The sequence below is a fragment of the Crocodylus siamensis genome, chromosome 9 (assembly GCF_052110815.1).
Source record: "Crocodylus siamensis isolate JL-2025a chromosome 9, ASM5211081v1, whole genome shotgun sequence".
Classification (NCBI taxonomy): domain Eukaryota; kingdom Metazoa; phylum Chordata; order Crocodylia; family Crocodylidae; genus Crocodylus; species Crocodylus siamensis.
In genome coordinates this window covers 14,808,136-14,832,297 of record NC_143403.1, presented here as the reverse complement: position 1 = coordinate 14,832,297, position 24,162 = coordinate 14,808,136, and the positions used below count along the sequence as shown (strand labels likewise).

Genomic DNA, 24,162 nt, shown 5'->3' with positions numbered 1-24,162 from the left:
TTTGGCCCTAATCATTGCAGTCTGATCAACCTATCTGTTCATATATCTGTGTGTTTTTTGTCTTTTTGACTAAAATCTTATTTAATTGCATTCTTGCATGCTTCTGTTTGGTTGACTTGGTACAGAAGGTATCTCTGTGGCCTACTTTCTCTGCCATTTGGCCAGCCCTCTTCTGTCCCTGCTACATGTTTAATTTGTCCCCAAGGACTCCTAGAAATATCTTCATAGCCTCTGTTTGAGGATTACTCTTATTTAACAAGAAAAACCTGGCAATAACTTTGAGTGCATGGAACGCCAACAAAGAAAATGTGTCTAAAGAGAGATCTTTTCTGGTTACTCAAAAATAAATGCATTAACTCATGACTTTTACAGATGCGTGCAAAGTTTAATACAAACATAATCCCACCATCCTTTCTAAAGAAAAGAACTACCATAATATTTAAATGATCAGAAAGAGGCCCAGTTGAATGGGGGGTGGCGGGTGGGATATAGTTCAAGACGGATCGCATGAATAGGACACTTATGGCTGCTTCATCATTATTTGCTGTTGTGAAGTTCATGCTACAGAATGCCTAAAGTGATGTTCTTTTTCAGATGTTTTGTCTTGGTTCAGCGGAGTGAGAAACTGAATTCCTTCATTTATTAGTGCAAATTGCCTGAAGCATGCAGAGAGCGTGGATGACCTGGAGTGGAGATTCTTGTTACCCATGGTGTATCATCCAAGTAATGACCCACCCTCAGACACTCAAAATCATTGGAGAGTTGCTAGCTAATTTCCAGTATTGCTCCCTTTTGGAAGGGATTCCTTCTGGCACTGTTCCCACACCAGCCAATTAGTACAGGTTGACATTTAAGGGATGCTGCTCTCAGATATGGCCCTTTTAATAATGCCAGCCTTCACAAGGGCTTGTTCAGATGTAGGTTAAGTAACCTGCCCTCACACTAGCCCTACTCAATTTTCAGAGGTTACTATGGAATGACTCATATTTCCTCTACTCCCATCTCCCCCAAAGTCAGGAGGTGAGATTAGAGTACTATGGCCCTTTCTGGTATGGCAGTATATATACATCTAAATAATAATACTAATATTCTCTACTAAGTAACACTTTAGGATATGTCTTCATGGTACAATGCAGTGCAGTGCAGTGCAGTGCAGACGCACCTGAGCTTAGAAAGGGACATTATCCAGGGGAGAATGCCCTGCCAATGTGGCTGTCCTGCTTTTGGCCCACCCAGCTAGCTTGTTCAGAACTAGCCTGGGTTAGAGGCACTGCAAACTCCTTTAGCACCTGAGCCAGGTGGGGTAGGAGGTTATGCAGGCCGCTGGACAGTGGGGACAGGGTCTTACCTGTCCCTGCTCTCTGCAATCAAGCTGCAGCTGGTACTGCTGTGGTACTGTAGGCTCAGGCTGCTGCCACTGGGATGGGCTTACTGCATACCAGCTGTGGCAGCCCCATGGTGCGGGCTCCCTGGAAGCTGGCCCTGGTGCACTATTCACTCCCCCATCCCTGCCAAGATACCCTACCAGGTACAGGGATGTACCTGCCATGGCAAAGACTCTAGGGTTCATCCCGCTTGCTCTTTTGCTCCCCAGATACGTTGCTGGATGAGGAGCTGTGCCCACTTGGCTTCTACAGCCAGGCAGTGTGGGGCTATTCCTGCTATGGCAAAGATTGCCATGGTGGGAGTGATTCTGGTGCCCCCTCAAGGTAGCACTTGCAGCCGGGTATTGTTGCATGGGTGCAGCTTGGGTGTATCATTAGTTCTAGAGTAAGGATTTTGCCCTCAGAAAGATGGAGATTGGGGTGAAATTTGCAATGTTCTTTCTTATTGTGTTTGATAAAGATTCTTGTCAAGGGAGGCACTGGATAGGAAATGCAATATACTTGCCATGCACAAGGTCATGTAAACCAGAAGTTTTGGGCAGCTCATCTGACTTGATGCCTCTCCCAACATCAGCCCTAAACAGAGAAGTGTGGGACCTTTCCAACTTAGGATGCCTGCCTATATTCCCATGGGGTATCTCCATGAAGTAGGGTCAACTGAATCGGACACCTTTATGCCCAGCCACTTCCCCAGGGTCACAGCTTGGAGACTCTGCCTTGGTTGTTTTTCACCCGAGGAATCCCACAGGGAGAGGAAACTCTCAAGGGACCAAATAAAGTTTAAAGCTGTTTAGTGTTTGACAGAATGGTATAAAACAGCATGAGAAGCACCACAGATCTGCACACTGGCCCCAGGGACATTGCATACAGAGACAAAGCAGTTCAGGCTCACCAGCCTTGCAAAACTAGAGCAAAAATTTATCTTCTCCAGCACAAAATCAATTTTCCCATCTTTACTACATTGATGATGATGATAACCAAAAAGCCAGTGATATTTTTTTTTTTATCCATTAAAAACTGTTACATGCCCTGAGCAAGTTGGCAAGTAGGGTTTTGCAAGGCTAATGAAGAAGATTTTTTTTGATGGGAGCAGGGTTTTATAGTGGAAACCATAATAAGTAGTAAACCAGGCAGCCCCAGGTTGCTGGATCAGGATAAGAATAGTGACAGCCACACTTCTATCCTAAAAGGCAATTACTGGTATTCTGCTATAACTAAAAAGACTTGTGGCACTAAACAGCTTTAACTGATAAATACAGGATGGAATTTTCAAAAGATGCTGCTTCTGTAAAGTGTTGGAGTTTGAAGGCACAAAAGAGGTTGGGACTGATTTAGTGTCTCCTTGGTACATTAAAAATACAGCTGAAGAGTTCCAGGTGTAAGTTGCTTTCCCCCTTCTCTATTTATCAATGCATATTAGATGTATATTGATGCATACTGATACATTTAATATGCTAGGCCAAGCAACTTATAGCGAGAATAGAATAGCATTAAAAACAGTGGTTTGGGGGCAAGGAAGGATTCTGCAATGGGATGTTCTGGCTTGAAGTTCATCTTCATACTCCATTAGTTTTGCTGCTGGGACTACCTGATTAACTGCACTTGGTTAGGAGGGTGTATTAATGATAATCTTTGCTTTTACCATTACCATATAGAAATTCTAACTTGGCATTAAAAGTTATTTGGTAAAGATTGACTGTGTACACATTTAAAGAGTTTCTAGAAAATCTGAAGTCTGAAAAACAAGTTTTCATCTAAGTTGATTCTATAAAATTAAAATAAATGAAAAAATAACTGAACTGACAACAGAGAAGGAAAACTTCATATAGATTTGCAAAATTGCATATAGGATTGGGATAAGAAATCCCCTTTTTGTATTATCCATAATGCAAGATGTATTAGAAGTATCAATGGCCTCTAAACTTGTATATGAATTTTCTTGTATGAAAAGCACGTAGTAGCACACGCACACAGAAGTGCATAACCGATGTGTAGGGTTTCCTGAAAGTTTGGTATCGGGTCATTTAGCATGACTTCCCTCTCTCTGCGCCTATACCCATCGATACTCTCTCACTAATTCAAGCGATGTCTCTAAAAACACCTTTGGGGAACAAAGATGAGTGAAGTGCTGTTGGCGGTAAAGGTCTCCATTTGTTGTTGACCCTAGAGCATGAGCAGAGTTACAGGGATGTGTCAGAATAATGTATGTTCTCTTCCGTTCTGTTCTCTGATAGAACAACAGGGTTAAGAAGGCTGAGAAATGAGACTCGCTGAACAGTGCAGAGGAGCAGAATAATTGAGGGCAAAGGTTTTTCACACTTATTACGTGGCTTTTCTGCTCCATTTCTATTACTGTTAGCCCAACAATCTCAAGGTCAACAGCTAATGTAAAATGAGAGTTTAAGTATATTTTTAAGTGCATTTTATTGAGAGCTTTTCTTTTTTTTTCACTTGGCTCTGTCTATATATAATGTGTACATATGGAAAGATTTAAATGAAATGGCTTATGGTTTTACACTTGTAAATGGCTAGTGCCAGTAACCATGGATATGGATTTGTGCACTTTTGTGTTATGTACATGTGCTTTGAGTTGTGTTGGTATGTGTGTGTTTCTGAGTTGTGGGCATATTGGATGATCTCCAAGGAATCTCTAAGTAATCTTAATTATGCTTGTAATTTGATGATCACAAAATCTGCATGTTTAGCTCGTGTGTGTGTGTGTGTGTGTGTGTGTGTGTGTGTGTGGCACAGGGAAGAGACTGCTTTGCAAGTGTGAGCTTTGTGTGTCTTCATGTTGTCTCTGTCTTAAACATATGTAAACGAAAAATAAAAATGAATATGCAACATTAACCATAACCCTTTTTTATATCGACCAGTTTACTTCAAATATTATCCCTTGCACACAGTGGTATGAAGAGAACTGGTGAGGAAGCTCAGCAGACCAGACACTGACACAGAGGTGAATCCCCTTATATTTAAAAGAAACAAAAATAATTCCCAGTATGCAATCCTGGCTTTCATCCAAGCCCTGTTCAGGCTGAAGGCATGGGCATATGGTGCCGGCTGTCAGTAAAGTAGCTTGGACACTCTTCTCTGTTGGGGATTTTTCTGTAATCCAGATATGAGGAAAGGCCCAGGACTGTCTTTAAACCTCCCCATCCCCATTACAGATCAGCAAAGAAAAATATTAACTGGAGTCATTTGAGAGTCAATTGTCTTTAACAATTTCTTTCCCTCCATCTTTTTCATCAGGGTCCAGGGCATCCCCCTTCCCCCCAATGGGATCCCTGATGGACCCAGGGGAGGTGCTGCCAGGCCCAGTAAGGACCTAGTCAGGGAATTTCTGGTGGGATTGGATGTGTCCAAATCAGCAGGTCCTGATGATCACCACCCCAGAGTGCTGAGGGAATTGGCAGATGTCATTGCAAGACCCCTGGCACAGCTTTATGAGCACTCGTGGTGCTCTGGCAAGGTGCTGGAGGACTGGAAAAGGGCCAATGTGTGGTCCCCATTTTCAAAAACGGGAGGAAGGAGGACCCAGGAAATTAAACGTCCATTAGTCTTACCTCAGTCCTGGGGAAGCTCTTTGAGAAAATTATCCAGGAGCGCATCTGTGAGGGACCAGCAGGGGAGATTACGCTTAGGGGCAACCAACACGGGTTCATTCGAGGCACGTTTTGTCAGACCAACTTGGTGGCCTTCACGACCAGGTTACAAAATCCTTGGATGCAGGTGTAGCAGTGGACATAGTCTTTCTGGACCTTAGGAAGGCCTTTGACACTGTCTTTCACCCCATACTCATTAAGAAATTAGGCAACTGTGGCATCGATGCCTACACAGTAAGACAGGTTGCAAATTGGCTGGAGGGCCGCACCCAGACAGTGGTGGTGGTGGTGGATGGGTCATTTTCGACCTGGAGGGATGTGGGCAGTGGGGTCCCTCAGGGCTCGGTCCTTGGGCCCGCACTATTCAACATCTTTGACGAGGGGGTAAAAAGCACCCTGTTCAAATTCACAAATGACACTAAAATGTGGGGGGATGTGGGCTGCTAGAAGGGAGGGACAGGCTGCAGTCGGATCTAGACAGGTTACAGGGGTGGGTGGATGAGAACAGGATGGGTTTCACTGACAAGTGCAAGGTGTTGTACCTGGGGAGGAAGAACCAGCAGCATACCTACAGGCTGGGGAACTCCCTCCCCGTCAGTGCAGAGGCAGAAAAGGATCTTGGAATCACTATTGATGCCAAGATGAACATGGGCCAGCAGTGTGGAGATGCAGTCAGGAAGGCCAACTGCACCTTGTCGTGCATCCACAGATGCATCATGAGCAGGTCCAAGGAGGTGATCCTCCCCCCTGTGCAGCACTAGTCAGGCTGCAGCTGGAGTACTGCGTCCAGTTCTGGGCACCGCACTGCAGAAGGGATGTGGACAACAACATGGAGAGGGTCCAGAGGAGGCCACTCGCATAATCAGGGAGCAGCAGGGCAGGCCCTACACAGAGAGGCTAGGGGACCTGAACCAGTTTAGGCTCCACAAGAGAAGGCTGAGGGGGGATCTGGTGGCTATCTACAAACTGGCTATGGGAGAGTCCATGTTCCCCGGAGCACTACCTGGAGTTATAAGGAATAAATGGCCATAAGTTGACCGAGAGTAGATTCAGACTAGACATCAGGAGGTGCTAATTCACTGTCAGGGTGGCTAGGATCTGGAACCAACTTCCAAGGGAAGTGGTTTTTGCTCCTACCCTGGGGGTCCTCAAAAGGAGATCCCTTCCAACCCTATCAACTATGAGAGAGCTTGATAGAAGTCTGTGTAGAGTGCAAGCCAAGAGTGCCACTTTCCAATACCCATTTTCTAGAGATACCAGTGAAGGTATGCTGCTTGAGACTATTCTACTTTCTTATCCAGGTTAGGAGTGAGAACTGCTCTACTTCCTTATCCACTTTGAGACAGAAAATGATTACATTCAGGGAAAATTCCACATTGAGACATCTTGTTTGTTTTAGACTATCTTTCCTGAAATTTTAAAATTGTGGAAGAAAATTGGCTTCTGTAATGCTGAGAGGCCCTGAGTAAGGTCAGGCCTTTGTTGTGCTTGCTGCTGCATATACATACTGTAAGAGATGGTTCTTGTTCCAAATAACTTGCCACACATGCAAAAGATGGTGAGAGAGAAATTTTCTAGAGCTGGGGAGCTGAGATGTGGAATCACTAAGTAGCCTGCCCTAGGTCACATACAAAAGGTGTGGTTGTTCCAAGAACTGAACCAACTTTACAATGTTTTGATTCAACAATCTTGATGCACATCTTCAGTACTTTGCTTAATAGATACTAAGAAAGTATTGGCCCTCATACGTGATGCTTATAAAGATGGGAATTGGGAAGATTTGGTTTGCTTTTGTTACTAGACAAGATTTGTTGCAAATGTCTCATGTAGATATCCTCCAAGCCAAGCAGCCTTTTCCTACCATGTTCATAAACAACAACAGGTAGATTGCACAGCACCCAGATACAAAGAAATATTATTATCTTCATGTCAAAGGACCAAAAATGCAACACTTATTTTAAAATAGTATAAATTTGGGCAATTTGACTGACTTTATGGAAACTACTTCTAAGCTGTGATGAACAGAGCCGTATTTAGTCTAAAGGCCCTCAGCCTTGTCTGTGTTAATTCCCACCTGGAAGCACTTGATTAATAGCACAGGATTCTTGCCTTTCAGAAGTTGAGAGGCATGGTATGATGTGGTGCCTGGGACAGGACTGGACTTAATGGTTCTTGAGTTTCCTTTCAGTGCTACATTCCTAACTCATCAAAACACACTCAACTGAATGATAACTTGGTGGGCAAGATTCTCAGCTGGTGTAAATCAGCCGAATGGACAATGACTTTATACTCAATGGACTTCCAGTGATGTGTACCAGTTGAGAGGCTGACCTACTGGGTTTTAAATTCAATTAAAGTAAAATATAGGACCAAGATCATATCACTAATAAAAGCCTTTGTTCAGCTGTCAAATAAAACATTTGTGTTTAATGAATATCTACAAGTTAAAGTTGCCTAACAACATTTATTTGGCAGCAACATCTATAAAAGTCCAAAGCTAATTGCTTGAGGGAAGGGGGGAAGGTATGATTTTATGAGAGAGAAATGTATAAAGTCCATTAGTACTTTAACCTAATGGATCTGGATTGTATGACATATGCCTGGCAGGTCTATTTCCCCACCTTACATAACTGGCAAGTCCAATCATATCAATTCCAGAATACCAGAAAAGTGCTTACCATGGTGGTGAATCAGGATACATGACATTGACCTGAGAGAGTGTGTCCATGTAGGAACCAAAATCAAATGCTGGTGGGAACTCCTCGATGCAGGTTGATCTTAGTTCTCCAATTGAGCCACCATAGGAGAAGCCATCTGGAGCTATGAAACGAGCAATTAATGATAAGTCCTTTTTCATGGTAGATTCTGCACAGTGCTACTCTAATTTAAAGTGTTAGCCACCAGTGAGAGAGAAAATCAATTTGACACAGCAGGGTTATCAATGATATGAGGCAAGTAAGACTTAAAGGAATAAAGAAATGCCCTGGTAGCAATTGCAAGCCCATGAAAACTAAATCAAAGCTACTGTGTTTCAGGGTGCGGCATTGGGAATACACACTCGGGTACTTCTCTGCAAATCTGTGAGTGGTATTAAAGTCCTACTCATGTGGCCAAAGGTAAAGACCTTTACAAGTTCTGATGCACATTACCTCAACTATTTGCACTGTTTCTCCTAAGCTACTGCAGTTATCAGGAGCTGCACATCTTCAGCTTCTCTCAAAACAGATTAAAATTAGGGGCCTAACTTTTGAGAAACTACGTTTGAAAAATTGAGTCTTCAACGTGAGTGCTCAGATAAAGGGAGGAAATGGAAAACAGTCGTGCTGCAGTTTCCTGACTGTATTGTCACATGGGAAAACTCGCTCTCAAACGGATGCCAGAAAACTGGTTCAAACAATGCATAGACAGGAAGGACTGAAAAAATGGGGAACAGCCTTTGCTTGGAAGGGCCCGGTCATGCCAAGAGCTGAAGTGGGAGTGGTGAACTAGTCCAGTTCATCTCAGCAGTGTATATTAGGCCTACAAGCCTGACCGACCTAAAGGGGTTGTTCCTGAGATAGTCTTCCCTCTACACTAGTAATTTCTTCTATTGGCTTAGATTGCATGGGCAGATGAAGGCCCTGTGCCCAGATCTTTCAGCTGCACCTCTTTATGCTGTAGGCATAGCATAGTCTCTGCCACAGGCCTCTTCATTGCATTGCCTCTCTGGCAGCAGCCATCCCGCAGAGACAGGGGCACCAGCCGGTCCAGACACCTGCCACCTCTGCCTCCCAGCAGCAGAGAGAGAGCCTTTTAGCAAGAAAGCCAGGGCTGAGGCAAAGAACAAGGAGATTTACATTATTGTGAACAAGAAGCAGTCAGAGGCATTGGGCTCTTCTGTGGTTGGGAGGCTCCAAGGAGAGAGAACTGGCACTGCCTGTCCCTCATCTTTTCTCCCTGTATTTGGCTCTGAGGGAGCTGAAGTCCCTCTTCACACTGCGGAGCAGACCGGGAAAAGAGGCGCAGTGAGGACCACCTTAGGGGTGTCTGCAGTGGAGCTGTGCGAAAGGGGAGCATAGTGTATTTGTATTGTAGGGGAGGGTTTGTCTGGCCTGAACTATGTATAAGAGGCAGTCCAGGCAAGGGACACTTTTCTTTCTTCCCCACAGGTCCAGGGAAAGGCCCACTAGTTTCTGGATAGGACCATACTTGTTCTTGCCTCCACTGATAACTGACTAAATAGCCTTATTTAACTCGCCCAGCCAGGGATGTTATTTGTGTGCAACGTCCAGAAATGAAACGCTAATTAGAGATGTGGTTCACAGAACACTGTTTTGCATAATTGTAGTCTGAAAGTGTAAACAGAGGTGGGGTTTGCCTTTTAGTAGATAGGAAAAGAAAGCTCAGGTTCAATGTGCTGCTTGCATTAAAGGTCACACAAAGCAGCAAGTAATGTCAGGGTTGTCACTTGCCCATTGCACAGGTGTTACCTCTGCTATGGAAATCTAATAATTAGGGCTCTGCAAATAATTGATATTTTTGGTTTCTCTGTCAAACTGAAAAACTTGGGGGGGGAATCCTAAAAAAGATTTAGACTGAATAGATTGAACTGAATTTTAAAGTCTTTGTTTTGTCTTGCTAAAACAAACCCCTCATAGATGATATGTTCAGCAAAAGCTTATATTTGACTAAATCAACCCCCATCAACCATTTTCCAAGAAAACAAAGCAAGCAAAAGGCCAGCTGCATCCAACTGGAAGTCTGAGTGACAGTGCCTTCTTTTTATCTTGTAGTTCATTAATAAGGCACTTTCCCGGGATGATGGGGACCTCATCCTTGGTTCAGCTGACTTGCCTGCCTGAAAGGGTGTGAAATCCCACTTCTAGCTCCCATGAGGGTACTGTAACCACAATGCTACATAGCATTCAGCCACGAGGTAGGAGCAGCAGGCTCTCTGGCTCTCCTGTTGATGCTGTTCTATTTTGCACTACTAATTAAATACTCCTTAGGGAATGGTCAAGGTGAGCGGCACAGACACCAGACTAGTGGTCATTTATCTTTCTGGTTCAAGGTATGAAAGTGTTTTATACAAGGTGGAACAGCTCCATCATGGTCTGGTAACAGTCCAGAGTTTAGGGCATTCTCCTGGGAAATAGGAGACCTTGGTTCAAATCTACTTTCTGCCTCACTCTAGCCAGGGATTTAAAACACGCTCTCATCTCTCAGGTAGAGAGACCTCCCATAGACCTGCCGTGACTGCCAGGTGATGGCATTCTTGGGGTGGTCTCCCTTAGCCTTTCCTGCTAGATCTGTTATACTCACTATAACATATTTAATTATTTACTGACTTACAAAGAAAGAATATATAACTTGCTACTCTGGGTGGTAGGATGCTTACCTGGACTCCAGGCCCCATTCTCATGCATATGTCATTATTTAGACAAAGCAGAACAGTATTAAAATGAATGGAAGTGGTGACTGCCAACCTCCCGCCAGTTCCCTCTTAGGCTCCTGGTTCAAAGACTTTTGGGAGGTAAGAGTTCAAATCTCGTCGGGGAGAGGAAGAAAATGAACTTCCTTTTGGGGTGAGAGCTAACTAAAAGATGGAAACAGCACTACTTCAGTTAAATTGCAATAGTTTTAGGATGACAAGAACAGCCTATTTATGTGAATTTACTATTTGACATAACTTTGGGTCCGTTTCTATTAGCAATGTATTTATTTCAGTGTTGGATTAGAGGCCTGAAAACAGAAACAAAAGTTTGAGGTGATAGCATCATAGTGAGAAATCTATAGAAGTCCAACAGCGCAAGGAGATCAAGACTGAAAGGACAAATCCCTTTTAGGAAGAGCAGTCAACACATTTTTAGTAATAAAGCATCTGATCGATACGGTGAGGCAAGAAACACTTTGCTGTTACAGACACCACATTCCCTGCGAGGAGAATGACTCACAGCCGTAAGTTTTGATCCTGGCTTTGGCAAACACACAGATGCTCTAAAATAAGACTGAAAAAACTGCAGGCCTGAGAGGTACATTGGTTTTAAGCTACTCCCTGGTCTAAATTACCTAAAGCTTCATGCAGCTTTGCCTTTTTAGATACCAGCAAGGACACAGATTAGCTTGTCACTTCTAGGAATGGACGTTTAGAACTGGAAAGGCATCAGGAATGGGAAGGATGAGGAGCCAGGAAGAAACGTTAATTGTACTAAGCAATAATGGGATGATAAAGCTGGAGGTGGATTCTGTAAAATTCCCCTAGTGGTATCTGCTCCAGACACTTCTATTAGGAAAAAAGTGCTGCAAGTGATTTCAGCACTGCTCTAGGGTTTCCTGCAGTGTTTTCTGGCAGTGCGGGTGTTCCCAGAAGGCTGGTAGGAAATGTTATTAGACTGCGGTTCCCAGTCAGATGATGCTTCCACCAAACAGCAGAGGCAAAATCTGACTGATAGTGGATTTGGTCTGTAACTTTTTTCTCCCTCCTTCAGTTATGAGATGCTGATAAATCTAGCTGTACTTTCACGTTCACAGGTATTACAAAAGATTGGCCAGCATGTTCCAACTCTTGTATTTTTTTTTGGTAGTTTCTGTTACATGAACAAAAATATCCAGGACAAGTTGTCCTCAGTTCCCTCTAGGAACCAACAAGAAGATGCTGTTACTGCCTGTCTGGTTTTGTCAGGGACATCATCCGGCACTTGATTTTGCAGGTGGTTACTCCACAAACAGGTGCATATCACAGGGTGTCAGCATTATTGTGAGGCAGCCTCGGCCTGTTTTTAGGGAGCTGACAAGGGCAGTCAAGTGTCACAAATGAAGTTTAACTCACTGATGTAGAAGAACAGAGTGAATAAAAATCCATTTGTGAACAAAAAGCAGCTGCTGTGAACTGTGTGTGCCTGCTTTCCACTTGCTAAGCTGTCGACGAGAGGCATTGCAGCACTTCTTCAGCAAAGCCATACCTTGCAAGGTGTGCTCCAGTCCTTAGCTCACTGGAGTTGGTGACACCGCGGATGTGGAGTGCTGTGACAACTGGCATGACTCCTTTGCTGTAGGATTTAAATTGGAGCCCTAAAACTGCATTACCACAACGCTGTTAGTCAAACTCCTCAGTGATGGACCTTCCAGAAGTCTTGGCTGAAACTCAAAACTGGCGTAAGCTGATTGCCCTGAATTGCTGAAAGACAAGTCAGGGTTAAAATATTTGCCCTTTAAAATAGAGCGGCTTCAGTCTGTGACTTAGGGCTGTATACCTGTTTGTGGAGAAGCCAACATTTTCTTTAAACGGGGTTGTAAAGGCAATTTTTGGCTAACTATAAGTATGGGGCCAGGGAATCTTTCCATGCCTCATAAACTGTTCTTTCCTCGGGCATTTTTCAGCTGTGAACATCTTCAGTTCAGTTTTCAGGATCAGTCTAATGGACCAATTGAATTCCCCGTAGATTCCTACCATCGCTCTGCCCACCATCCTCATGTGCCTTTGCTTGCCTCAATACATTTAGCAGGCCGAATGCACAGCAATTCCTCATGTTTTCACTTGTGCCACTGGAAATGCACCCAGATGCTACCATGATGTATGCTGATATCAAGCCAAGATTATTACTACTTAAAAGATGCTGTTGTGTCCCTTTTCTATTTCACACTATTTTAGAGATGAAAAACATTTCCTCCTTTTTGTATCAACCTTTCTCCTGGGCTGATGTCGAGGTTTTGGAATAGAGCTGAAATTAAGATAGCTAGTTTTGTTTAAGCAATGAAGATGACAGCATTTTATTATAATGCACAGCTTCTTATCATGCCCCCAAATCTCTCTGTACCAGCTTTTATCACCGATACAGCAACCGTGGTGCTCTGAAATTAGTGATTTAACTGCTTGTAGAGCCAAATGAGAAAGCAGAAAAATAAATTTTACAAAGCAGTAGACATTGTTTTTCATTTCATGCAATAGATAATAGTCTTTTTAAAGTGTAGCAGTTCTGAGAGATGTGCAAATGTGAATATAAAATTAGGTAAAAAATGCATGAGAATATTTATATGCTTTGGATGAAAAAGAAGATAGATCTGTATTAAACTTGGAGAGACTGATAATTTATTTCCTCTGTTTTTTAAGATTAAATATGCTGCTTAGATTTCAGTTCCGCTGACTTTAATGGGGGGTTGCTATTTCCCTCAGTAAAATTAGGATTAGGTCCAAGGTACTCTTCAAAAAAAAATCTGAGTGGTATCTTCAAATGTCCAATGTACTTTTAAGAAATCTGAGTGGTACCTTCAACATGTACAGTCAACTTATATTTTGGGTAGATGATTTTTTCTTTCAAATGATAAATTTTAGAATTGTTTTAATGTAAACCTCAAACAAAAATCGGAATAAGGAAATCCCTATAAACAATCTTTGTTTCATGACAAATTGCAAACAGAGGGTGAGAGCTTTGAGTGGTAGAAGTTGTTGATGTTTGCTTGAATTCAGTGATATTTCTACCTGACTTGAAGCAGAGGATTTATACTAACTGAAGCTCTGGCCTCTGGGGTTACTTTTTATATGCATGCTAGCATTCTTCTTTGCAAGTACAGAGGCCTATTTTCTGTCGTATGTAATCTGGATGATGTGGTTCTCAACTTCTGATCTGAAAACTATAGAATGGCCAAAAAGTCATCCTGTGAAGGACACAATGGTGAAGGATTTTGGTCACGGGAATTACTGGGATATAGTTTGGTGGTGTCACAGTGAGGTGATCAGTATTACTGGGGCAAGGTTTATCAGGGTTTTATCACATATAATGCTGCAGGAGTGGCAATGTTGGGTCAATATTTTTTTTTTTTAATAAAAAAGAAAGGACAATTATTAAGTTACTCTTACAGGCTAGCTGAGACCGTAGAGGGGAGAGAGCTCCATGATCTGCTTTTCAATAAACTGCTATAAAATGGCTCTTTAGCAGAGAGAAATAAAATTGGGCCCAAGGTTATAACTTGATATCAGCTGAATACAGCAATAAACTGGGAGGCTATGGGGAGGGGGAAAAATATAGAGTACCAAGGAAAAGTAAACACTTGGACTAACAGGAGCTGTACTGTTGGCTCTGACATCTTCATTTTGTCCTTTTAACATATAATTTTTCCTACTTTTGAGCCACCACAGAGATGTCACTAAAGAAAACAGGCTGTATTCTTCTGTCTTATCTATTAAATAATGGATCTGCGTTTCTGCGTGCAATCCCTGTCCACACCTGCAGTACCATGAGAAGGGTAAATGCGTCCTCACCATAATTAGCATCTCTTCTCATATAAGGGTGTCTTAACCGTCCGTCCTTTCGCAGGCTGCCCACAATGATTGTAACGCAGGATAGAAACAGCACGAGTCCAATCACCACTCCGGCCACCAGCAGGGGTGAAACCAGCAAACTGGTGTCATTTCCGTTTCCACTGTAGCTGGGGAACTCACTGACGGGGCTGGTCTGGTTCGAGTGAACTTCTGCACAGCAGAGAAAGAGAAAGAAAGAATCGATGATGCGGAAAGGGATGCTCTAACTGTGGTTAGACTGACACAGAAGCTAACGATATCTGAAACAACATACAATAATACTGAGACTTCATGTAGATTTGCACCCTACCTCTGTGACTGATTTGTGGAGTTAATGTGTTTGACTGTCTGGGAAATCTCAATGTGCAATTTATGATTTCTGGTGTATATTATGAATCATTGAACAGCTCAGTGTATGTGGAATCCACCATGTGCTGGGACAAGGTGACGGCTTATTCAGGTGGAAACACCTTGAGGATTATGCATTGGCAGAAGTGGGGAGAAACCAGTTCTAAGTAATCTTCAGGTAGGGAAAGTGGAGAACGAAAAATCCCCAGCAGCAGAACCAAGGATGTAGGTGCTGGTGTGGGGGCATTAAAATTTGGGGAACTGACGGAGAAGGATGGACCGCTTTAGTCAGGAGAGATAAGTGGAAGAGCATGCTTTTGTAGCTGGGGGTCCTGTTTAATTTGTGAAGTAAGTCAAGGGCACAGCAAGGTGACTGGGGGCAAGGCAGATTTACATTTGCATTCCATGATTCAGAGGCAAACCATATGCTGAAGAAGGGGAGGGAATGGTGCCCTAAGCCCAAAGCACTCTCTGAAGTAGTGAAGAAACTTGTTAGTGTTCTAATTAGAACACATCAGAGCAGACTTGATTAATTGAATTTGCTTTCCATTCTAATTAGAACGCTGCATCACCACAGCATTGTGTGTATTCAGCCCCTGTGCATTTTAAAATAGCCATTAAGCACTTTAACTAAACCTCACTGAATGAGGCCTAGAGCATCCTGCAGCCATTTTTAAATGTGCTGGAGCTTAACACACATGACAGCAAGCTGTTTTAATTGGAAAAGCTGCCAGAGAACCACTCTAAAATGCACTTTGCTCATCTCCGAGCATGTGTATAGGCAGCTTCAGTATTTGTCATCTTGCCTACATTTCTGTGTGTGTTATGTTAAGTAAAGAATTACTCAGAGCCCCTTACAAAGTGTGTGTGTGTGTGAGTTTGCTTCACACTAAGTTGTTCCCAAAGAGGTACATTTTAAAATCTGTCTGCTCACACAGTTGGAGTTTTGGAAAAGTTTGCTTAAGTTACTGGGCGCATGTGGGTGAGCCTGCTTTTCTTTCAAAGACCTGAGGAAGGATGCTATGATACCCAAAAGCTTGTCTGAGTCCATCCCAACCATGCAGTTGGTCCGATAAGATATTCCCCCCAAATTCTTGTCTCTTGCATAAAATCAGTTTGGTAACTTTATCAATGCTGACTGACAGCAGCATGCTTGTAGGGCAGCACTGCTGCAGGCTTACTCAGTGCTTGAATCTAATTCAGTGGTTATGATGATCTAGATACTCAGCATGTCAGTTTAACAGCACAAGTTCATCTTTTTGTGCAGCCCAGTTTTCCATATACTTTCAGGGAATGTGCTAAGGAGACTTGACCCAATTTCTTATAGATGTCTAATAACGAACAAACAAACTTTAAATTATGTTTACAGTTTACATTAATTGGTAACTATATGCACAGAAATGTTGCTGTTTAAAAAAAACAAAAGAACACCATGGCAATGAACAATGAAAGGAAGAGCATATTTAAATAGCTTTTTAGATCATACAGCTTGTAAAGTAAATACATGAGTAGAAGTGGGCTAAGAGCAGGGGCAATGGGTGATATTCTATGGTCTTTGTTATGTAGGAGTGCAGACAAGATAATTATAATGGTTCCTTTTCATCTTAACATCTAAGAAATCTTTGAAGTATAAATGCATTGCATTGAACGATTAACCCCGCCCCCCATCTTTAAGGTTTGTTTTTTTCCGCTGGGAATTTCCCTTTTTTAAAAGAAATGTCAGAAGGCATCTTATAGAATAAATAGCTTTTGGCCATATATTTTTTAAAGCAGACTTTCTATAACCAGCTTCAGCACAGAAAGTTTAGGCATGTTGATGCTTCTGGACTTAATGAATTCAAAGTCAAACATAAACTTTAGTTCTGTGAACTCCAGCTTTCAAGTTCTGCAGTGATGCCTGTAAGGTTGAAACACTCCACAAAGCCTCGTGCAGAATTTACAAGCCCTGCCTGGGGAGCTGCTACAGATGACTGGACTTTTACTGTATCAAAATGGATGCACTGACTCTCCTGGTTTCTTCTTATTCGAAGCTGCTACTGCTTTCTGCACAAACTAGAGGCAGGCCTCTGGTCTGCAGTTGGTCTCAGCTCACTTAATCCATGATGTGGTTATTTCTAAAATGCACAATGACTGTTGTGGCACATAAAAGCACATCAGGGAAGTCTCAGGTCTTCATGAAAGTTGCAGAACTGAGATTACAGCTTTGCTTTTAGTTGGGTGACTAGTGGTGAAGTGAGAGCTAAAAAATGTTGGGGGAATGTAGACAGTCTTGTATTTTACCTCCTACGTGCTTTCCCCCTTTCCCTGTAAGAAAAGCTGTACAGTAGGATGAATAAGCGTGTGTTGTTTTTTGTTTCTGTTCTATGACTTCGGCTTTGTAAGTAAATATATTGGCCAGTTAGAATTTATGGATTTCAAGGGGGGGGGGGCGGTTTCCTTGCAATTTTTCAAAACAAATACAGGTTTTTATTGATTAAAACAGTAATTTCTAGTCCATTTTAGTTGAACAATGCATAATAGTGTTGCCCTGCACTTTGATTAGTGCTCCTTTGGCATTGATACTGCTACCACCACAGTTTTCTCCTTGTTATGATTTGCAGCGTGGTGAAATCTCTCACTACTTACAGGAAAATTCTATATATAACTGCACCGCCCCCTGCCTTTTCCAGCTCCATTCCTAGATGATGGCTTTAACTTCTGTAACAAACCCACTCCAACAGAAGCTGAAAAGCAGACAACCAAAAAAAAACTTGAAACCACAGTTATCATTTAGTCTGATGCAAATATTATTCTGACACAGGCTATGGCAAAATTTCAGGGCAATTTTTTTCAGTTCAGTGCACCTGTTTTCTGGCCCTGCTATCCAGTATGGACTTGACCCAAAGAAAAATTCCAGCTGACTATAATCAGAGGTAGATCAGGCTCTTTGTGTGGCAATGCAGCATTTGTATCTGTGAAAAGTATGCTGGAGTATCCACTGGGACCAATTTTCAAATATGACACAGGCTGCACATTAAAAATTTGTACACGTTTCCATTCTTTGTGTCAAAAGGCAACTGAGCATGTAACCTGGGTATTCCCCTTCTGCAAATACTTTCATTAACCAAACTTGTTCTTATGAATATTCCCCAAAAGCAAATAATGGGTATTGCAAGTCCCACAGAAATGACTTTGTACATTTTGTTGAAACAGATGTTTATAACTTTCCCACAGTTTTTGGTCCTTTAGGACATTCTACTTAGTGTCTTGTAGGCACAATGAGATTGCGGATGAGACTGGCACGTGGTGGCTTCATGCCCGTGTATATTATCAGTGGCTGACACTTGACACACCAAGAGCTGACTGGAAAAATAAAGCAAAGTAGGAATTTGCATATAATGTTTCTGTCAATTCTTAGCTAGCCTGGACTCAAGTTGGCTGAGAAGTCTTATGGGCAATTATAATAACCTTCTAAGAAACGAATGGAGCTTTTACAAAACATTGTGCATCTAAAGGAAAAACTACACTTTATCTAAAGGGAAAGATACAAATAAAGATGTATTGTGTACCTAAAAGAAAACCTGAATTAAGACCAGATGAAAAATTAAGACCAGATGAAAACTATTCTTCTAGGACTTGCAACTCAACTGTTTTTGGCATGCAGCATGTATTGAGGTTTATTTGATCTCATGGATGCGGCATTTGGAGCCAAAAAATTAGCAAATATCTTTGTAAAGCTGGGAAGATGGGCTGCCTGTACAAAGTGTAGAACTGTCCCTGCAATCCCACAGATTTTGGTATGGCCAATTGTAAAACTAGGATCTTGTTGCAAAGTCAGGATTGAAGCTTGGGAACTTAACTGTCCTAAGATTGGTGGTACTGAAATTGGATCCCTAATAACTTGTGTAGGCTAGTTTCCTAGCTGCTAATGAAATAGGATATTGCCCAGGAAATCTTACACTTCTCTGAGCCAGTTACTCAAAGGTGCTGCCCTTCCATCCTAACTTCAGACTAATATGGCTAACTATTTCTCTCTGCTAAATAGATTATGGGTTAACAGTGATGAAAAGGAAGCTTGCAGAAAATAAGGGTATGTAGTTTACCTATGAGTGGGTGCATCTATATGTGAATTAAGGTGAAGCAATAAACTCTGGAGTTGTTTGAACTGGAGTAAACTGCTCCCAGGCTCAGCATCTACACTTGTGCCTGGGATAGCAGCAATCTGAACCAGGGTGGAGCAGGCAGGGGGCACAGGGAGTCAGCCCCAGGCTCTGGGGGGTTGTGGGGGGCAGCAGAGGGGCTGGCTGGGGAATGAGGGTGCTGAACCAGCGGAGTTGTATGGTTAGGTGGCAGCCAGGAGTATGGCCCTCGCCTGACCTCTGTCTACATATGCATTATAATGCAGATAAGTACTCTGCTGTAAGATAGTACTGTCCCTGATACCAGTGCACATATAGACAGTGATGTTTTACTGTGAAGCTAATTAGTCTACTCCGCAGTAACGTGCATGTGTACACGCACCCAATGTCTCCATGTTTCACTTCAAATAGTACCTGGTGCATTAGATATACTAGAATGTATGTGTATAAATCTTTTGTTGCCACTGGTTTTTTTTCCCCTTCCACTATTAAGCAGGTAGCAAAACCTAACCCAGAACTTAGAAGCAGGTCCAGATACTTACATTTTCATGGGGAAAAGTGGGCTAGAGTTTGAACTGGGGGGGGGCGGGGAAAGGCATACACAATTTTAACCATTTGTATTTAGTAACTTTTCCAGCAAGTTGATGCTGGCAGTGGACTGCAATAACCTTTTTCTTCCTGCTGTGCACCATGTGAATTTTCACATGATTAAAGAGGAGAACTAAAACATTTTCTGAAGGGGTGAATGCATAGGTCCAGTTGGCTTGGACTGCAGTTGTATGGACTCAGCAGCTCTGGAAATGTGGCCCAGAGTAGATGCAGCTAGGTTTATTCAAATGTTAGTAGCCTGCAAAGATGAAATGATGTGTTCATTTTGTGCCCACCATAATGACAACACGATTTGATGTTTTCCTAGATATGAACAGGCAAAGTGTCAGCAATTTGAAGCACAGTAGAATTAAAACCACAAAGATGCTGACATGTTAACCTCCAGATATTTATTTTAGCCAATTAGCAGATGAGAATATGGGATAACTAAAGCAGAGATCCTGCTGTCAATTTGGCTAATAACAACCTACCTTGTTCAAATCCAGCTCTTTAGCATAAATAGTTGGACAGATAAGGCTAATAGGGAGTTCTCCAGACAGTCTTTTCCCTAGTGCCTTTCCTTTACCATACAGTTTCTAAACAAGACAAGCTTAACACTTTTTATCACTGAGGCTGGGGTAAGAATAATGATATCATACATCAGATCAGACGATAAAAAATATGACAGCAGTCTCAAGATGCCTCACATTGGAAATACTAGTTGTAATGTACACGGCCAATTCAGTAATAGAATTTTCACTGAAATCTTATACAGATTCTTAGAAAACATCAAAGTCTTTTCATCAGATGAATTTTAGTTCTTAATTGCTGCAGAACTCTGAGTGAGATAAAATTTAAACTTAATGGTCAAGTCTTTGAGCTATTATGGTATTATTTACTGGCAAAGCACCAGTTGTCTTTTCATAAAAATGAAAGGTGTAGTTAGATTTATACTGGCATAAACTCAGAATAACTGCAGTGAATTTGAATGAAGTATTTGCAATCTGCACCTCTCCCTAGGATATCAGAGTCTAAGTAGAGAAAAATAACAAAAAAACTCTTAGCAATTCCAAGGAAGGTTCTAGGTCGGGGTGGGCAATTATTTTGGGCAGAGGGTGGCTTACTAAGTTTTGGCAAACCTTCGAGAGCCACATGACAAGCAGCCAGGGGCTGATAAATATTTATTTTCTAAATTTTTTTAGGGGTCCCGCAGGTCAGATAGGATGGCCTGGTGGGCTGCATCTGGCCTGTGGGTCGCATTTTGCCCACCCCCTCTTCTAGGTTATTATTGTCTTATTTATTTTTGGTAGTGGGCAGGGGATGGGATTTTTTAGAAAGTTGTTTAATTTCTGTGGACTTCACTGAAGTATCCCAGGATGGGCATTCAAAAAAAAGCACACATTAGCCTATCTCTGCTCCCTCTGAATTAATGCTTATTATTAAGCACTGACTTCACTTATCATTGACTTCATAAACTTAGCTCTACTTCCAGTGGTAGCACTTTTGAAAATCCCACCCTATAAAAGTATATGACAAGTTCCTGTAGTCAGGATTTTTTGAGCTTTATAAATACATATACATTAATCATTATCACAGATTGTAAAAAGCGAAAGGGAAACCAAATCTGTTGTGATGGGGACCCAAAATCTATGCAAACTACATGACTGTGATTATTAGAAGGAAATAATTGATCACAATCCATAATGGGGATGCACTGATCTCAGAATACAGAGGGAGAAGGCTGTTTTAAATATCTGGAGTCTTCCATTCTCTCCTTAGCGATTTTCTTACACAGCAGCTTAAAATATTCAGATTACAAGTGAGAAACTTCAACAAGTGACAAAAACAGTGGAACAGTAGATCCTCCCTCAGAGAGAACTGCCTGGACAAATTTGTGGAGATGGGCTTTTTCTCTCTGTAGCCAACTGCTCAAAATTAAAATATACCAGTTGGCTTGACGTAAGCATTCAGAGAGTTTATTTGGAAGGGTCTAAGATTAGACTTATACCTGTTAAGATTTACACCTACTCAAGAAAGGAAACAATAATGCATTTCAAACTTAGATCAATAAAACAGCGGCACAATATGCTCATAAATGCCCTTGGGCTTTTATAGACATAGTTTGGGAGGCGGCGGAGGTGGGGGGTGCTTTAATTAGCGCTGCTCCGAGAGCCATGCTAATTAAAAGTGCCTGGAGTGTCAAGTGTAACAGTGTCCCTGTGCTGAAAAATGGCAGCGGGGTGCTTTGAACTAAAGCTCATTGAACAAGCTTAGTTTAAGGAACCCCACCACCATTTTTCAGCATGGGGACGCTGATACACGTGACACTGGAGTCTGTTGGAGCATGGTAATTACCACGCTCCTGCGGACTCAATTAATTGAATCTGCTCTGACGCGCTGGAATTACAGTGCATCTGAGCAGCCTCCCTGCACATGTATAAGAGCCAAAGGGAGCCCTCAGCCCAAGATTTTGGTCTTGGATCCAGCCACTGCTATTCCTGTCCTAGCAAAGTTCTGTGACTCAGATGGATGAGCTTGAAGACTGATATAAATACATCAGAAGCTTCAGCAATTTCAATTAACCGAAATATTTTATTTGCTGTGGAGGAGACTTTTCTGACTATTTGGAAGAAAAATTCTGGGAATATAAGTTGCTGTTATTCAGAATTCTTCTACAACGTAAATTTTGGTTCTGCCTAAAATCACTGTGGGTATGGTGTAATGGAAAAACCATCACTAGCTTGGATGGGGGGGATACACATGGACTAAGGATAAAAATCCTATTATGATTAAATTAGTTTTGAAGAGCTTTTTCAGCATGCTCTTTTTTTATATAGCCTCTAATAAGCTTATTGGAGCTAAAATATACTGGGATGCTAGTAAAGGCAAGTAAATGGCTGGTTAGCTTTATGATGTTTTACAAGTTGTTTAGTTGTAGAAGCATGAAGAATCTGTTTCTAGCTGCTTTCAGTGGCAGTCTGGTGTGAGTAATGGTATTGGAGTTGTTTCATGGGGGGGAGTTCAACTCCCATGAATAGTAAGCTGACATAGAAATGATTCTGTATTGTTCATTCCCCGTCTGTATTCAAGGAAGTGTTTCTTCTTACAAGACGGAGAGACCATTTATCTACAACTCCCTCGTGGCTGTTCTGAGCTGATCAAACTCTTGTCCTTTTTATCTCCTGTTGCTCATTTTCATAAATCTTTCTTTTTCTATGTACTTAATAATCTAGTCGAACACAGTCTTCAGAAGAAGCAGGATATATTACGTTATTACTGTTATTAAAAGAAATGAATTGCTCCCCTTAGCCCAGCTCCTAAAAACAACAAGCAGTTGATAAGCTTCCTCTGTTACAAACCCTGATATTATTCTGAACCTAGTCCTATACATTTTATTCTCCTGAGTAGTTGCATTGACCTCCAGAAGAGCTCCTTTTATTTCTGAAAATTAAAAATTTCTGTTAACAAAGAACTACTGGAAACAAAATATATTCATATTACTATGGGCAAAACATTTCCACATATTTTTTCTCTTACCCAAATTTCTCTTAATTGGTAATTTACATATTTCTGCATGGCAAAAATGATTTGATTTCCTCACTATGAAAAATAAGAAGGAGACATGTAAAACCCACAAATACATCCTCAGGAACAGAGTATCTGTCATTGTGGTAAACTATTTTTTTTCATGCGATTGGATTCCTACACCTTGTTTAAATATTGCAACCACTCTATATTTATGTTGTAAAATATGCACTATATTGGGGACATGTCACAAAGTATTGCTTTTATTCAGTGATGGAGTTGAGATATCTCTATGCCAAATGCAGCACGAAGTGCACATGTTGGCCATCACAGCCATGAATAGGATTTGCATATTCAAGCAACTAAACTGAATGTTTTTTGTGAGGGCTTGCCTAGCAAGCAAACATGAAAGGGCCACATGCAGCTAAGGTGAAGCTTGATTTACAGTGGAAAATTATCTACACTATTAGCTCAAATCTCCACAGTAATATCTCAGCTTGCAAAATCCTAAAACATCTGTTTTACACAGCACTTGTACCATACCCCGCAGAATGACTTAGGTAGGTATATCTATTCAGATATGTCTGAAATGAACTCTCAGAAATGTTTACCCTATAGAGATGCTGCTTTATGCTTTTCTTATTTGGTGGAGGACAAAAAATAAACCTATTTTGGTCTCTGTGGCTAGGGACAGACATTCAAAAAGCCTAAGCCTGAATTGATTCAATCTTTGCAGGTTAGTCTAACCTGGCTAGGCTAAACCGGTTTGTAAGCGTCCAGACATCCCCTTTGGATTGAGGAAATTTAGGCACATGCCTGCAGTGGCTCAGACTACAAGCTGGGGGGTGCTAGAGCAGCTTTCCCTTCCCTTCCCTTCCCTTCCATACTGCTGAGCTGAGGGGACATGGCCAGGGAGGGGTTCCCCCCCACCCATTGATAACAAAGCATTTATCAGCTGTTATCAGCATTTATCAGCCCATCAGAAAACAAAGCCTTTCTCATTAAAAAGCTCTTAAACAGCTTTTTCCAAGAATGGAATGGAGGGACATCACCAGCTACTTGCTGATTAGCTCCAAAAAGTCGTAAGTGGACACTGTCCTGTCTACCTTGCACAGAAACCTCTCAGAATTACCTAGCATACCACATGCTGGCTACAGTCCATGCTGTGGGAGGGAGGGGAGATCCATGCTTGAGCAGCAAGGGGGTTGGGGCAGGGGGAAGCCAGGCAGATGCTCCTGGGCCTGCAAGTCTGCTGGAGCTCCAGACAGGAAGCAGAGGCAAGGGGCCAGCCCAGCACCCTGGAACAGAGAGCCCAA

General features: G+C 42.0%; 1 protein-coding gene across 2 annotated transcripts in view; it reads right to left on the bottom strand.

The window, feature by feature from the left end:
• BEAN1 (brain expressed associated with NEDD4 1) overlaps positions 1-24,162 on the bottom strand; it is a 119,308-nt gene that overhangs the window by 26,393 nt on the left and 68,753 nt on the right. For both annotated transcript variants that reach the window (XM_090063068.1, XM_090063069.1), the window contains 2 exons: positions 14,229-14,438; positions 7,669-7,810 (listed from right to left, as the gene is read on the bottom strand). In XM_090063068.1, the coding sequence (XP_089919194.1) occupies positions 7,669-7,810; positions 14,229-14,438 (352 nt within the window). The remainder of the gene's footprint in view (positions 1-7,668; positions 7,811-14,228; positions 14,439-24,162) is intronic.